The sequence below is a fragment of the Oenanthe melanoleuca genome, chromosome 5 (genome assembly GCF_029582105.1).
Source record: "Oenanthe melanoleuca isolate GR-GAL-2019-014 chromosome 5, OMel1.0, whole genome shotgun sequence".
In the NCBI taxonomy this organism is placed as follows: domain Eukaryota; kingdom Metazoa; phylum Chordata; class Aves; order Passeriformes; family Muscicapidae; genus Oenanthe; species Oenanthe melanoleuca.
In genome coordinates this window covers 4,155,756-4,172,430 of record NC_079339.1, presented here as the reverse complement: position 1 = coordinate 4,172,430, position 16,675 = coordinate 4,155,756, and the positions used below count along the sequence as shown (strand labels likewise).

Below are 16,675 nucleotides of genomic sequence, written 5' to 3'. Positions count from 1 at the left end.
CCCCCAAATGCTTGGGGGTTTTTTTATTAATTTTTAAATTGATCTTTCAGATGGAAAAGATGGGTTAAGACAAAATTAAGTTGTCCCAAATAAAAATGCGAAGTCATGAATTTTAAAGTAGCTCAAATTCTGTAACATTAAAATTTTATACTGAAGCCTCTAGTCATGGTTCAATCACAGACATAAAGCTTTCTAGCTTATAGAAAAGAAGAAAGCAAAGACAGAATTTAAGATCTCTGGCTGTGTCAATGTGTTACTGTTCAGTGTCTCATTTTACAGGCTCGCTTTTCACCCATGTCAGAAAATGCAAGTGATCTTGTCTTGGCTAAATGCCAGCTGGCTGATTAAATTCCACAGCTCCACCTTTTGGTTAAAGTGTTAAACAAGGTGCTCAAAACTATAAAGTGTTTCAGACAGTAGAACAGACTAGAAAAATTCAGCATTTATAGTCAACTTACTCAAATTATTAAAATATTTTAAAGGATTTTTTCACATCAAACATTTCTATTCCCTTTGAAATATTTTGTATTGTTACAGGTCACAGAATGGGAAAGAAAGTAATTGTTTAAGTGTGTAAGCAGTTTATTTCCCAAAATACATGGAAGAACTTTTTTAAAAAAAGATTTCTTGAATTAAACATAATGGAGCATTAGGTGTTTCAGATAGGTAGCTCATTCTTCTTGCTAGGGTGTTGTACATCAGAAAAGGACACCCTTCTGGGAATGACTGTCTATATGTAAAGCTAGTATCCTGTATATTTCAATCCAAATTTAGTCATCATTAGACCAGAGTAGTTTAGTAGTACAGATTTTAACTAACAAATCCAGGCAGTTTAGGTTTAGATATCCTTTACAATTCATGTGCTTTAAAACTTTTACCAATGTACTATGTTCCAAGTTTGATGTGTCCATCAGAGATGGCTTTTGTAAAAATTATTTTGTAAACTTTATCATCAAGTTCTAATTCAGACAAAAATAATGTTCTAGAAACCTTAAGGAAAGAAATCCAAGGCAGTGCAGACCCACACAGAATATTCATAGCACTACTACACATTTCTACTTTTCTTTCCAAAAGAAGCCAGGAAAGAGCCTCCTCATTGAATTATCAATTGATTGGCTTTCTACAAACACTATGAAAGGGAAGTCTTGAGGATGAGGTATTTAGGAGAAGTAGATTTAGGAGAAGCATTTAGAAGGTGAGAAGCTTGGATGAGAAATCAACTGACTTTTAGTTGGCTCTTTCACTTCTGCTTCTCTTGGCAACCCCCATCTGCTGCCTTACTGATTCCAGGTGCTTTCAGGTGTTTTGAGGGGCTTGCATTGGCTTGGGTTTTATTTGTTTGTTTGGGGGTTTTGTTGTTGTTTGGGTTTTGTGGGGTTTTTGTGCTGAGTTTTTTTCTTTGAATCAAGATGCCTTTAATCTTAAGATAAAAAATTCACACTGGTTTCCAGATTTTTTCATGGAAGTGAAACAGGTATCTTCCCATAGTATTATGATTTGTTCTGAACCAAGGGACTTCTGTTTCCACATAGAAACAACATAGTCTGAGCTGGGGCAATGAAAAGAAATCAATTGCAACATGACGGAGCACCTTGACTTAAAACCATCACTTGTTTTGTTAGTGTTGATTGATTTGTGAGCAAACTTATGCATAATTCAATTTCCCATTGTTTATATAATGTATATTGTGTCTTCTTGAAGAGCACCCCAGAACAGAATCTGAGTGGGAGAATAGCTTTGCCTTGAAAATGTTCCTCTTCCAGTTTGTCAACTTGAACAGCTCCATCTTCTACATTGCCTTTTTTCTTGGCAGGTAAACTCTCTTTGCCAATTGCACTTCAAAGAAAACTTGCACAGAACTCAAAGTCTTCACTGATTTTGTAGGTTTGAAGAAAATACAGTGGCAGTTTGAACTGTAATGTTTAGGCACAAGTTGTTTCTGGGCATAATTAAAACACTAAATATTTCTAAATGTATGGAAGGGTTGGACCCTTTCAATGTTCACTCATGAAACTAGAGAGTAAAATTTCTACTTTTTAATGGGGGTAAATAAGAACTCAGAACTTCTGACAATGCACCCCCTTCCTAGATGTGAGTCTGTATTTAGCCCTGTGTTAATAGGCTTTTGTTGTTTATTCCCCTTGAGTTTCAGGAATGCATTTCTGTAAATAGCAAATATTGTCTGGCAAATCTTATACAAGGGTAGGAAGCAGAAATTCTGGCTCCAATTTTTGTGTGTATCTTTAGGTTAGAGCATGAAATAAAGCACAGATCTAACCTTGCTTTATCTTCAGTGCAGTTTTGTTATGGCCACACTTATGTCCTATAAAGTTTTATAGTATAATTTCAGTTCAAGATTGTTGGGAAAAAAACAAACAAAAACAAGCAAAGAAACAAAAAAGCCTCCTAAAGACTGTTGGTGATAATCTGTTGCATTCAGTGGTGTATTCACCATGCAATATCAAAATTTCTTTGTGTCTTTCTCTCTCCTGTATCTGATAGGACCAGGCACGGGTTTCTTTCTCTCTTTTATAACTTGCATTGAGATTGTCAACAACTGGGATTTGTTTAAAAATCAAGTGTGCACTTCACATGGGCAAGCATATCCCTGTGCTGCAGTTAATTCCTATTAATTGTAATGGCTTGTTTATCTTCTTAGAAGATTAGAGTTTGAATATCTAAAATCTCTTATTTTTATTCAGGACATAATAAAAGTTTAGGATCACTTGCAAAATTATGGTCTTTGCACTCTGAAAGTTCCATATCCTACAGACACCAGATTTGAGCCTGTGTGATTTATTCTGTTGATATTTCCTGAACTCTGTGGATGTTATGAAACAACTGCTGATACAGGGTGTTGTTCCTGGAATGTCCACTGAGAAACAGAAATCTTATTTTCCAGATTTGCAGGCCGCCCAGGAAAGTACAACAAGCTTTTTAACAGATGGAGGCTGGAAGAGGTAAACAATCCTGTTCTGTGTTCCTGTGGTATTTTCATGAGTAAAAAGGAAATGACTGAAGCCCAGTTTAAAGATTTTATTATTCCAAGTACAGCAAATACTAAACTCTCATTCATAGCAAGGGATGGGATACAGGAGATGGGTTTTCCCTTCTGTGCTCTCCAGTGTGCTGAGCCCAAGTTCTTTCTGCCTCTGGCTTTGGGAAAAGCCATCATTAATAATCCCTGACCTCACAAGCACTATGAGTCCTGCAAGACTGGAATCTCCTGGTAGTTAGAGTTTCTGGACAGAGGACATAAATATAAAGCCATCAGCTTTTTAATCAGCTTTATAGTTAGCACAGGAAAAACCATAGATCTGATGGAATGGGTCCAGAGGAGGGCCCCAAAATGAGTGAGAGGGCTGGAGCATCTCTGCCATGAGGACAGGCTGAGTTGAAGATACTCAGCTTGGAGAAGAGGAGGCTCCAAGGAGACATTATTGCTGCCTTTCTGTACTTAAAGGTGCTTATGAGAAAGAAGGGGACAAACTTTTAGTAGGGCCTGTTGAGACAGGGCAAGGGTGAATGATTTTTGGCTGAGAGGCTGGATTCAGACCAGGTGTAAGGAAGAGTTGTTGTTGTAGTTGTGGCAGTAGTGCACTGGGACAGGTTACCTGGAGAGGTGATGGATGTCTTATCCCTGGAAACATTCAAAGTCAAGTTGCATGGGACTCATCTAGTTGAAAATGGCCATACTTATTGCAGGAGTTTGGACTAGATCATCTTAAGGGGTCTTTTCCAACCCGAACTAATCTATAATTCTATAGAATTCTAAAAGAAGAAAAATAATTTTTTCAAAATTTAACATGAGTGTTAGAATTGCAACTCACCAGTATGCTGAGGTTTCCTCTTTTCTCTGAAAAACAGATTTCTGCTGTTGAAACTTGGTAGCCACAAAATAAAATATCATAACTTTGTAGTCTATTAATTGAAAAAATGGTTCTGTAATTACTTAACATTTTAATATGGCAGTACACACATATTTATAAAGTTAACATACCACTACGAGAAATTCTGCTAGTAAATGTCTCTTTAGACTTAGATTATTGCAAATTAAATGTTTTTTTCAGAAATGAGTAGGTACTTACTGGTCTAAGTGAAATGGTCTATATCATTTATCATATATCTAGCAGACATACCTTTAAATTAGGCAATGTGATCTAATATCTAACAATATATCTAAGGGTTGTTCAGCTGAAGTCTGTTAGCATTTATTTTGTTAGCATTTCTTTTAATGTTTCTGAGATGGAGATTAGTGTTTTTCAACACATAATATTTTTTATTTACATACTAAACAAATAAAAATAAAGAAATTCTCTGATTTTAGCTGTTGATCTTTTCCACTTCATTTCAGTGTCATCCCAGTGGCTGTTTGATAGATCTGTGCTTACAAATGGGAGTTATTATGGTTTTAAAACAAATGTGGAACAACTTCATGGAACTGGGCTATCCGTAAGTTCAGATGTTAAAGTTCATTTTAAAGAAGTAAATACATGTTGGCATGATGCAGTGATAGGGAGAAATGGTTTGGAGAATGTTTTCACTCCTTGCACCTCACATACTGTCACTTTATTCCCAAGGGAAGCATTAAGTTCTGCTCTAAGATAAAGCTGCTCAGGGTATGTGAAACATCTAAATTGTTTATTATTCTGTCATTTTCCATAATACAGAGATGGTCAGCCTCTGAAATGACTAATGAGCTAAGAGTCTTGCACTCCTCTGGAATCTCTAAGAATATGTTTCCAGTAAAATGTTGATCCTCAAATATTGATCTAATTGAAGTCTCAGCCTTGAAAATATATTAGACAGGATTTTGTTCACAGCATGCAATTGCAATTGTTCTGCACATGAGGGGCTGTGTGCTGTGTGTTGTGGAATGAGGATTTTTGAAACTGAGAAACCTACTTGAACTGCCTGGCTTCCTGTCTTCTCAGCCAAGCAGGATGTTAATTTTGTCTAAAATTTATTTTAGTACATGCTTATATTCTGTTACAGAAAGAAATGTTTTGTTGTGATAAAACCATTGTTTCCAAATAGGCAACATTTGTCTTTCAGTAACAAGAAAGATCAAGAGCCAAACATAAATTAGCTTGAGAAAAAGAGCAGCCATTTTATAAAAATACTTACAAGAAAGTTATTTCCCATCTTTTGTCTCTTTCTCATAATATCTAGAAACAGATAGTAGTCTTTAGTTAGTGCTGGATAATATTTTTCATTTAAATTACAGTTTAATTCATGAGCCTACTATCTCCTTAATATTTCTAACTGTGTGTGAAAAGACCTCTGCACAGCTTTATGAAGAATAATCTTAAATACTTCCACCTTCAGCATTTAGCAGCACCTTTTTAAATGCTTTTTCCTGCTTTAAGAAAATAAATATTCTGTAGGGCATCTAGATCTTTAGGTTTGTTCAAAAATATGTGTTTTCTACTACACTGTTTATTTTGGTATGGTGTTCTCACTGAGTTCCACTGACTTGGTTTGTCTTTTACAGGATTGGAGATAAAGCATTATTTATTTTTAGTGCTCTTGCTATGTGTGATTCTTTTTTCTTATTCTTTTTTTATTTAGTCATTTACATAAATCCTACCAAAAAAAAAAGCCTATGCAAGCATGTTTCATTTTCTGAAAAGCTTATTTGTACAATGCTGAACATGCTACATTAAAGACACGATTCAAATTATAATGCAGAATTTTGAGATCTTTTATAAGTTCTTTGCACTTTATCTAAGATAGTATTGCAAAATGTTCCATGAAATACCTAAGTAATCATCCAGGTGCTGTTCAAAATAGGCCCACTTATTTCAAAACAGTACCAGGACATGTTTGAAACCTCTGAGCAGGTAGCATTTAATACTCTCTTTGTCTAATAAAGTTTATTACAGAACTGGTGGTCACGACGCAAAATGAAGAGAAGAGGGCAATCAGTGGAGAACAAAATTTCTCTGCCCCAGTGGGAAAAAGATTGGAATCTGCAACCTATGAATCTCCATGGCTTAATGGATGAATATTTGGAGATGGGTGAGCAAATCTGGGAGCTGTTGGTTTCCATCAGATAGTAGGACTGTGTTGCACATCAGAAGCTTTTTTGAATTTCCAGTTTCTAACCATGGAAATGCCTGTCTAGTTTTACAGTTTGGCTTTACCACCATCTTTGTTGCTGCCTTCCCACTGGCACCTCTCCTGGCACTGCTCAACAACATCATAGAGATCAGGCTGGATGCCTACAAGTTTGTCACTCAGTGGAGGAGACCCATGCCTGCAAGAGCCACAGATATAGGTGAGGGGCTGTCAGCTCTCATCCCTTTGCATTTCCTCTGAGAACAGCTCACTCAGCCCCTGAAGTACCTAATGTGTCAGGATGGTCATGTAGCTGACAGATTTCAGTCACACCTTTCCTTTTGGGCAATAAAAGGATGGTTAGTTGCTTTGCTGAGAGGATTCCTCCAGTTTGTTTTCCATTTGCAGTAAGGAATCATAATAGTTTGAATGTTGAAAACAGGCTAAAAGTATTTCAGGCTTCTGATTTATGGAACTCTAGGTCTAAAATCAGTTGAATTTAGAAAGGAAGAACTGAATTAAATTTTAATTTAAAATTGAATTAAATAAGAAATATCTTTCCAAAATCACATATTTGGCCTTTATAACAAAAAGTTGTGGTTATGCCTTTGTTGGTTAGCTGTGTCTTCTCAGCAGGGTGTGTCTTATTGTAAGATTTCATTTGGGTGGTGGCCAGAATGTGGGGGTATGGTTTAATCTTGACTAGTTTTTTCTGTGTCATAACTCATTCTCAATAAGAAAAGAAAACTGTGTAACTAATAATGACTTTATATGACTTAATATGACTGTAACAAGCTGACTACTTTGTTGGCCTTTCTCTTGTTTCTAGGTATTTGGTATGGAATTCTGGAAGGAATTGGAGTTCTGGCTGTCATCACCAATGCCTTTGTTATTGCCATTACTTCTGATTACATTCCACGTTTTGTCTATGCATACAAATATGGTCCTTGTACAGATCAAGGGTACAGACAAGAAAAGTAATTAGGATATTCTTTATATACATGTATTTTTCAGTTGAAACACAATTTATGACTGTATTTCTGTGATAACATGTATCAAATACATTTCTTTTACATCTGTGCAAACCTTCACAGATGTGAAGTGCCATTCCAAAGAGTTTTTTTTTTGCTAGTAGTGATTTGAGGTATTACAGCAAACCTGAAGGTCCAGATTATAAAAAGGATTCCTCATGCATCTCTTTTTAAATCTTCTTTGCCTTTCAAAGGTGTTTTAGTTAAGTTGCAAGAAAAATTTCAAAAAGGATAGGTTGTCTTGCATGCCTGTGGTTTTCAAGCAACAGCTAAAATTCACTCCTGCAGTCATAGATCAATATTTTATATGATTTCTGTAATTAATTGTAATAATTTTTTTCCTTTAATATAGCTGTTTGGTATATATGCACTGTTCATTTTGCTGTTGGTGAAAACTCAGAAAACCTGCTATTTTTTTATATATGCTGGATTATTGGTGGCTGATTCTACAAGAATCTGATTCTGTGTTAAATTGTTCTGCTCTCTGCCTTTCCATCCATCTTTCAAAGATCAGTAGTTAAAAGCACTGTAGCAACAGTTTTTGGTTTAGCTCTCCTAGCAGATAAGAAGCAAAACCATAAGAAGTGTTGAAAATAGACTTTTAAACAGTGCTATACCTGAAACAGATGTTAGTGGTTTTTTTCCAATGAATTTTGCTTCTCTGCATGAAATTTTAGAATTGTTTTTGTCCTAATTAAAGTATTATGCTCACAATGTCTGATAGCAGAATATGTTTACATACAGGATGTTTATTGTATAACCACTTTATTGAGAAAGTGCTGCCTGTGTGGCTTTTTCTTTCAGATGCTTAAAAGGATATGTCAACAGCAGTTTGTCAGTGTTTGATTTGAGTGAACTTGGGATGGGATACTCAGGATACTGTAGGTATGTTTCAGTGCTCTCACTGTAATACAGGCACAGACATTAATGCAGGCAGTAAATTGCTGGCAGTGCTTAAATGCAGTGCTTCAGTTGCTGGCATTTCTTGTTTGCCCATAAAAACCTTGGAGTTCATGTTTGTTCAGCACAGAAGCCTTGGGTGCAAAGAGTGTGTGGTAGGATACTCTACTAACATTGGAAATTGTGTTTGAAGCTCTTGCAGGAATCTTGCAAGCAATTATCTTTCATGTCTCTATGAATTATTTAATTTAAAAGTTTTACCAGCTGCCAAGAAGGGTAAAAATCCTCATTTCAATGTTGTTAAGCATTATGAAGTCAGTTAATTAAAATACAGAACTGAAATTTTTGTTACCTCTCTAACCCAGGTTGAGACTGCAGTTATGCAAGATGAATACAAAAAATACAGCAAAAATATGAAATATGACATGAGTGCACTCCTGTTTTCAGACTTAGTTTTGCAGTGAGTGTTAGTTTAAATTAGAATCATATTTCATTTATGCAAGCTTTGTCTGGAGAATCTCAAATGCTTGTAAGCAAAGACAAGAACCAATTTAGAATCAACACCTCTAACACTCCAGCTGTGTAACAGTAAAAGAAACTGTTCTGGATTTTTGGAAGCAAAAAGTGCTTTCTCATAAACAGCTTTATTTAATAGCCTATAATCTGGGCAGTTCTTTCTGTTTAATTCCTCTTGAAGTCTGCTTTCACTGTAATTTCTCTCCTTTTAGGCAGATCTGGGATGAGTTAGAGACCACCTGACCGTGTCTGGGTTTTTGAGCACAGGTGACTTGCTGGCTTTCTCTTTGCTTTGCAGGTATAGAGACTACAGAGCCCCACCATGGAGTTCAACCCCCTATGAATTCACTTTGCAGTTTTGGCATGTCCTGGCAGCAAGGCTGGCCTTCATAATAGTGTTTGAGGTTAGTGATGGAAGGGAACCATTCCTTTCTGCCTCTTAATTCTTTAAGAATTCCTTACTGTAGTCTTATGAGTAAATTGTCATATTAATCAATTGTTTGTTCAAGAGAGAGGAAAAACATTGTCTTCCCCAGACTGTTGTGTGTCTGCTGCTTCAGACAGAATTGACAGAGCGTGCACTTAATGTAGAGCCCCTCTAAAATCCTGTTCCCTTTACAGTCATCCATCTTGTTGGTTCCCTGCCCAATCTTCCCTGTTTTATTGAAAAAGAAGAAATGCAAGTTTTGTCTATATTAGGCACAGTTATTACAAGATAGAATCTGTGTCAGGAAAATGATACATGATTCTAGCCTAATACAGAAGTAGAAACACACGTACTAAGTTTGAAGAACGTATTTCATGCTACCAGGAATCTGATTGCCTGTTTCCATTGTAAGCCCTGAACAAAGACTGCTTGAATCTCAGTTCCAGTTTTGCCATAGACTTTTAGGCTCTAAAATGTAGTTCTACAAAGGAATATTTATTGATATGTTAAGCAATTTTTGTTTTTCTTTTCAGCACCTTGTTTTTGGAATAAAGTCTTTCATTGCCTACCTGATTCCAGACATACCCAAAGACTTGTGTGACAGAATGAGAAGAGAGAAATACTTAGTCCAGGAAATGATGTATGAGGCAGAGCTGGAACATTTGCAAAGAGAAAGGAAAAAGAATGGGAAACAGTATCACCACGAGTGGCCTTAGTCACTACCATGGCACAAGGAAAACACCTTTTGAAACTGGAGAGTGAAGTTACAGAATGGAGCCAGCCTGGAGTCAGTGTGGGATCTGGTGGTGGTGTCTGTGTGCTCCTGCTGGGCAGTGCAGTGCATTCCTTGGTGGGCACTGAAAAATCGATGTTTCCAATGATGGCAGTGAAAAGCCTTACCTGTAACTGGTCTGTGGTGAGCTCCAGTGACAATTGGCACTCAGAAATGTGCAGACAGATTGGAAACCTGGACCCTGTTGTAAAAAAAGGCAATGGATTTTCATGCTGTTTATGAAGATACTATAAGCATGACAAAAACAGAAAATTACATGTGAACCTATAGAGTAAGGGCATGACTAAAACCAATTTTACATGATATTGACTACTTCTACAGCTTCTGATTGCTCAGCTGCATTTGTTAATGCCTCTAAAAAAAGAGAAGTTGTTGCCTTTGTGGCCATGACTTGATCTTTCAGGCTTACTGTTTTGTCAGGTTTAGTCTCTTGTTGAGATTGTGGATGTGGTCCTACCCTAAAAAAGGGGTCTGTGGCTGCTAAATATATACTATGCAGTTTAAGATTTGCACATCAGTATCATTAATTTATCCATCTAGTTGAAAACCAAAAAGTCCAAATTCAGAAAGAAAACAGCAACACTAAGACAATGTAATTTTCTGTTTGAAAATTACACAGCTGTTGAGTTGTCTTTCCCCTTTTGTGTGAGGAAAGGCCATCTCCTCATATTTCCAGGATGGAAGAAGTGTCATTTTCATGCTGGCTGTGTTACTGTTCCTCTTGGTCTGTCTGGGCAATGACTCCATGACTTCACAGAATGCTAACTTGAAAAACTCCCATGCAGTGCAAATGACTTTCTCTTCAAAATACAATTATACCTTTATAGTATGCAAGCTTCTGCAGATATATATGAGACATGCAGTATAACTTTGTGGCTTGCTTGTTCAGGGAAGGAAAAGAAGAGCAATTTGTAACAATGCTCTTCTTATTGTAATAGTAAATTGCATTAATGTACACTTTTTTATTGGCCTAAATATGTCATAACACTGGAGCTGGACACAGGCAAATATATATACAGACTGTATATAAGTGCATACACACAAGCTGGTTATTCTTAGATTTAGTAGTAGTAGTTGTAGTAGTACTTTGCCTTCTTACACTTTGGGGGGGATTTTTTTGATAAAATCACTAAAAAAGTAGTTGTTCATTGAAGTATCAAATTTCAGTTTTTATGTGCAAGCAGCATACTGCAGCGTTGGTTGTGGTTAATAGTCACATTTTGGTGATGAGGTTGTCTGTTACAAATGTTTCATAATTCAAGTACTTAATGTTCAAACTAGTTTGAAGGGACACCTGGCAGGGAAGGGAGTAGATAAACAGAGTTACAGTTGTTCTGTTTCTGCTGTACAATTTTTAATAATTCTTCTCTATATTGGATGAGAAAAATCTGAAAAACAGAGTCAGCAAAGCACAGTAGCTACAAAGTTACCAATTTTGACATTATTTTTAGGGATAAAGCTGCCTCAAAATCACTACTGACAGTTATGAAAAGACCTGAATTTTTGCTATTTACACTATCCTGTTGAATTAAAAAGTGTGATTCCAGTATTCACTTACATTTATTAGCACAATAATTGTATTTTATTTCGTTGAAATTAATTTCAAGAGTCAAGAACCCATCAAAGTGGATAAATAACATCAGATTTTTAAGTCCTTCAGTTGTTTCACCACTTTCATGAGATTTCTTGGTTAATTTCCTCTCTGTTACCAGACAAGGCACTTGTGGGAGTATCTATAGTACTGCATGAAAGGAGGAAAGAAATTTGAAGGTCTGGTCCAGTCATGTACACTACCCATTCCTTCTGTGATAAAGGGCTGGTGGGACTCAGCTTGCCATATTTTGGAAAGGCTGTTTTGTTCCTTCATATTCTGGTTGTGCATTAAGTTCCTCAGGAGTCAATATCAGGAAAAAAATCACTGCACTCTCCTCAGTGCTAATAGACTCACAAGGTTTGGTTTAAGTTATTGTCTCTGTCTCATTCTGTGGATTGCCAAGCACTGTTTGACAGCATTAACCTGTGTCACAGTTTTTGTTTCTGGGCCACCTGGTGATAATATTTCAATGCTTCAGGTCACAGATGAGCTCTTTTTAATATTTGCTCTAAAAACAAAATGTCTTTGCTTGCCCAGCTTTTAAGGATACAAGGTAAAATCAGGCCAAAATCAGAATTACTATTTTATACTTTCTTCTTTCTGCTGTTGATATTGGCACGTGTCAATACATAACTAGGCAAATTCCAATTGGACTTGAAAAGCTACATTAAAAAATCCTTTTGGATTTGATGTTTACATATATATATTATGAGTTTTTTTCAGCACTGGAATACAGAGGCATATGAAAGGTGAGTATGTAGATCTGACAGGGTGGATTTTATGCACTGGAAAAGCACAAGAAGTTTGAAGGAACACTCTGCCTGTCCTGTACTTTTGGAGGACATCAGCAATGTGTAAAGGTCTTGCCACTGTCTGGCCATTTGCTGAAGCTGAGAAACCTTTGTGCTGGACTTTGCTTAGTATGCTGTTTTCATGGACTGCACGTTATTTTCCTAAAGAACAAGGCACACACTGTCCTCAGGAATAATGTATTTTTTGAATGGTGAATGATCTTTTCATATTCTAAGTATTGTATTTTCAAACAAATGATTAGTATGACTAGACTGTGCATGCAGGCTGCATTTGTGAAATTTGACAGAGCTTTAGAACTCAATTTGTGCAAAAATGCTTTAGATCATTGCAGATCTGATCTCTGAAAACTTTGCTCTATGCATGCGCCCTTAGAGAGACTGCATGGGCAACTAGATTTTTTATATTAAAAATATTTGTTCAAAATGTGTTACTTATTCTTAACCAAATTATGCATCTGGGTTCAGACAAAAGAAACTTCCATTTCAGAAATGGCACAAAGCCCAGATCCATTGTATACACCTCATTTCTTACGACTTTTTATTCTAAATTTGTGCCTAATGTGTGAGATCTGAACTTTGGTGAATAAAAAAAGTTTTATTGGACATCCTAATGAGAAGTTCCCCGAATTTTGTCTGTGCAAAGAGGGAGGCATTAAGAGTGTTCACAACTAAGAGCTAAGGCTTGTCTGAGTGTTGAGCTTGGGCTCCCACAGCGCCCTGGCTGAGCTTCCTTTGGGTTCCCACAGCGCCCTGGCTGAGCATCCTTTGGTGGATGTTTGGGAACAAGGGATCAAGGACATCCTCAGTGAGTTCACAGTCAATGCTGAGTGGGGGTTGTGATGTGCTGGAGGGCAGGAAGGCTCTGCAGAGGGACATGGGCAGGCTGGGTCAATGGGCCAATGAATGTTCTGTGAGGAAAGTGCCAGTTCTTGTCCCTGGATCACAGCCAGCACTGCAGTGCTGCAGGCTGGGGCAGCGTGGAAAGCTGCCCTGCAGAGCAGGACCAGGGGCTGCTGGTCAGCAGCAGCTGAACATGGGCCAGCATCTGCCCAGCTGGAGAGAAAAGCTGCAGCATCCTGTCCTGTGTCAGACACGGTGTGGCCAGCAGGACCAGGGAGGTGATTGCCCCCCTTACTCTGAGACCTGTGTCCTGCTCTGGGCCTCAATGCCAGCAGGCACTGAGGTGCTGGAGCATGTCCAGGGAAGGGCACCTGGAGAGACTGTCACAGCAGGAGTGGCTGGAGGAGCTCAGTTAGGTGAGGATGCTCAGAGGAGCCTGAAAAGAGATTGTGGCAAGGTGGGGCTGAGCCTCTTCCACCAGGCAAGTAGTGCAGACGAGGGAACATCATCTCAGGCTGCACACAGTCAGGTTCAGTGGGAAGAGGAAGAGTTTTCTCATGGGAAGCATTGGAATGGGCTGCCCTGAGAGGTGGCAGAGCCATCCTTGGAAGTGTTCAGGAAGTGACTGAGCATTGCACTTAGTGTTGGGATTTATTTGTGTGGTGATGCTTGGTCAAAGACTGGGCCTGATAATTTTGGAGGTGTGTTCCAACATTAATGATTCATTTCTTTCCTAACCCTTTTCACTAAAGGATTTATAGAGAAAATGATGACAGGGATAAAATTTCAACAGTGATGGGAGATGAGAAGTGATGTTTTGTTTTTTTGTTAGATGTTTCTTTGGAAGTACATATCTTCACTAGCCTGAAATACACCTCAGCTGTGGCTGTGCCCTGTTCCAACAACAACTTTTCATAAATTGTCTTCTGAGGCACAGTTAGGCTCAGCTGTGGCCTGTGGAAAGCTCAGAAGGAAAATGTCTAGACAGACTAGAAAAAATAGGTTACTATATAAATACCTTAATGGAAAAATTAAAATTTTCCGGAAGTTTCCTTCATAAAAAAAGTTCTATAGAAGGAAAAATATCTTGGGAAACATAGCTTCAGGGTTTGTGTTAATATGGGGAAAGGCAAGAGCTTTGGTGATGTTTTATTCTTACTGTGCCATTAAGATGGCCAGTCTAATCACATGCATAATGCACATCTGCTCTTTCCTTGCTGCAGATTCCTCCACTGCAGACTCCAAATGGGAGTGTAGCCAGAGAGAATTCCTGGAGCCATGGAATCCATTGGAGTTACCTGCCATGTCCTACATGGCACTGTGGGACTTGGCAAACTTTTGTATTATGTCACAGTTGGAGGCAAATTAGCATAGTTAGCCTGTAAATGTCACCAGTTTTCATTAAAAATGTTATAAACTGGATTTTTATATTTATACTGGCCTTATAAAGCCAATTTTATACAAACAGCTACTTGTGAATGCAATAAAGTGGATGGAAAATTAAAAAAAAAAAAAATCACATTTTCTATTTAATTTCTATTTCCATGAAGAAAATGGACAGAGATAAAAATTGTGGTGTCAATATTCTCCTAAAATGCAGTAGTACTTCCAGAAGCATTATATTTTTTTGGAATCCTCATAAAGTGCTGAGGTTGCTTGTTTGGGGGCAAAGGTTGAAGCAAATATAGGGGTAGCACTTCATAATAATTATTTGATGTTAGGACTGATTCTAGAATTCAAACAGAAGTCTACTTCCAGGCAGACCTGTTATTTTGTTCCAATGCATACTTTGTCTGGCTAAAATGCATACTGTGGCACTTTTTGGAAGGGTTTAAGTGAATTCTAACTTATATTCCTGTAGTGGAAAATCTAGTAGCTTAAAAAATTCCCAAAGTCTTTTCATATCCAGCCTCATGTTCACAAACCCATGTTCATCTGAAGTGAAATTCAGCAACCATCACATGGAGGGTGGGAATGAGCCAAAGGCAGCAAAGGGCTCATGTTCACTCCAGCAAGTTTTGCTCCAGAATTGCAACAGGCTCTGAAAAATAAGGGTTTGAGAATGAAGCATGGGGAGAGACCTCCTGATCTTTTTTTATTTCTCCTTTGCCTCATTCTTTACTTGTCCTCAGTGTTTTATTTTATTCTGGGTGACTGTCCAGTTTCCAGGGCAGTTCTGTAACAGCAGATTTTTTCACAGGCTGTTTTTGGATGTCCTTACTGAGATGCCAGAGCAGAAGGTGAACAAACACTGGGGTGTCTGGTGCTTTGCACAAACCTGTGTGCACTGGTTGGATGAAGCAGTGTGAGACAGTGTGGGGTACCTCCACCTCTGCCATTTCACAGTTTTTTCTCCTTGTGTCCCCTCCTACACATGCATCCTAAATACCCTGCCCAGTTGTATAATTTTGAAATTTCTATAATGGATTTGTTATGACAGTTTTTATCTGATACTGCCATTGCAAACATATCTCCTAGAAATCTGGATTGTCATAACCTTGGCATAACCATAATAGCACAAATGTCACCACAACAGCACAAAGTTCTAATGGCACAACAGGGAACAGTAGGGAAATCACTATTCCATCTATATAGGAGCTTCTGAAATCCAGGACTGGGTTTAGTCTAGAATGCTGATGGTGTATTTCCTCTTCTCTGCACTCAGAATGACCTTGTGTTAGTTCTGCTGGCTCATTCTATATTTTCTTGATACAACCTCTGTAGTGTTGTTTGCATTCTTACTGACCTGAGCTACTTGCTAGGATGCAACAGGGTGAGAAATCAGGATTAAAACCAATGGAGCCTAAAGCTAGTGAGGTTTAACCACTGAGAACACGATGATTTTTCTGTTAATAATGAAAAATAAATCAGATCACATTTTCTTTTCGTGTTCTATTTAAATGACTTGGGGTTTCATATTGAAAGATCTTCCAAACTGTTGGCTCCAATTTTTACCTAGAGTAGTATCACTAAAGTCTCAGTTCTTTGAAATAATCTCATGTAAAATCTGACTGAATAAGATACCTCAGTCATTTTATTACTCCCATAGTCCTGGCTAACTTGCAATATCATGATCATAAGAGATTTCTTAAAATGTGTATATATTTGAAATTTGTGTAATGTTTAAATACAACTTGATTTCTAAGCGAGGAGTAAGAATAAAATTTCAGCTATTTTTTCTACTCATAAATCTGCACTTTGTAAGTAATATTTAAAATAAGTTTACAGTATCAGAGAGCGTTTTGGAGAAATTGACTTTTCTGTGCAAAAGCTATTTCCTCCAGCATGTCAGCTTTCAGTTTCTTTTGTGTTTTAGGATTGCTTTTACAAGCAGCTATGTACCCCAGAAATAAAACAATTCACTGAGAAAAAAAGTTGTAAATCTGATTAACTCTTGTAAGACACTTTTGGCATAAATTTGTCTTTGGGGTGGTGTTTACTTTATCAAGGTTTACATATACAAATGCAACTACTTGCTGTATCATGCACATTTGATTATTACTTTTTTTTTCAGTAATAAACTTGGATATCTTTGAAAAAGGCTGTGAGCTTTATTATTCCAAATATTCAAAGATAATTAAAAGCAGTTATACTCAGCACTAAAGTGAGTGGCAATTGTATATTTGAAAATTGAGTGCTCATGAGCATTCAAACCATAGTCTTGTAAGAAAGTAATTTCAGTGTCATACTTGACTCAGGCAT

At 37.4% G+C, this 16,675-nt stretch overlaps 1 protein-coding gene across 2 annotated transcripts in view; it reads left to right on the top strand.

Annotated features, from left to right (window-relative positions):
• Positions 1–12,821, top strand: part of ANO3 (anoctamin 3) — a 125,527-nt gene extending 112,706 nt beyond the window's left edge. For both annotated transcript variants that reach the window (XM_056493625.1, XM_056493626.1), the window contains exons 19-27: positions 1,702–1,813; positions 2,903–2,960; positions 4,355–4,452; positions 5,876–6,021; positions 6,128–6,280; positions 6,890–7,037; positions 7,896–7,976; positions 8,806–8,911; positions 9,468–12,821. In XM_056493625.1, coding sequence (XP_056349600.1) covers positions 1,702–1,813; positions 2,903–2,960; positions 4,355–4,452; positions 5,876–6,021; positions 6,128–6,280; positions 6,890–7,037; positions 7,896–7,976; positions 8,806–8,911; positions 9,468–9,650 — 1,085 coding nt within the window. In that variant the 3' untranslated portion in view covers positions 9,651–12,821. The remainder of the gene's footprint in view (positions 1–1,701; positions 1,814–2,902; positions 2,961–4,354; positions 4,453–5,875; positions 6,022–6,127; positions 6,281–6,889; positions 7,038–7,895; positions 7,977–8,805; positions 8,912–9,467) is intronic.
• Positions 12,822–16,675: the final 3,854 nt, after the last annotated feature.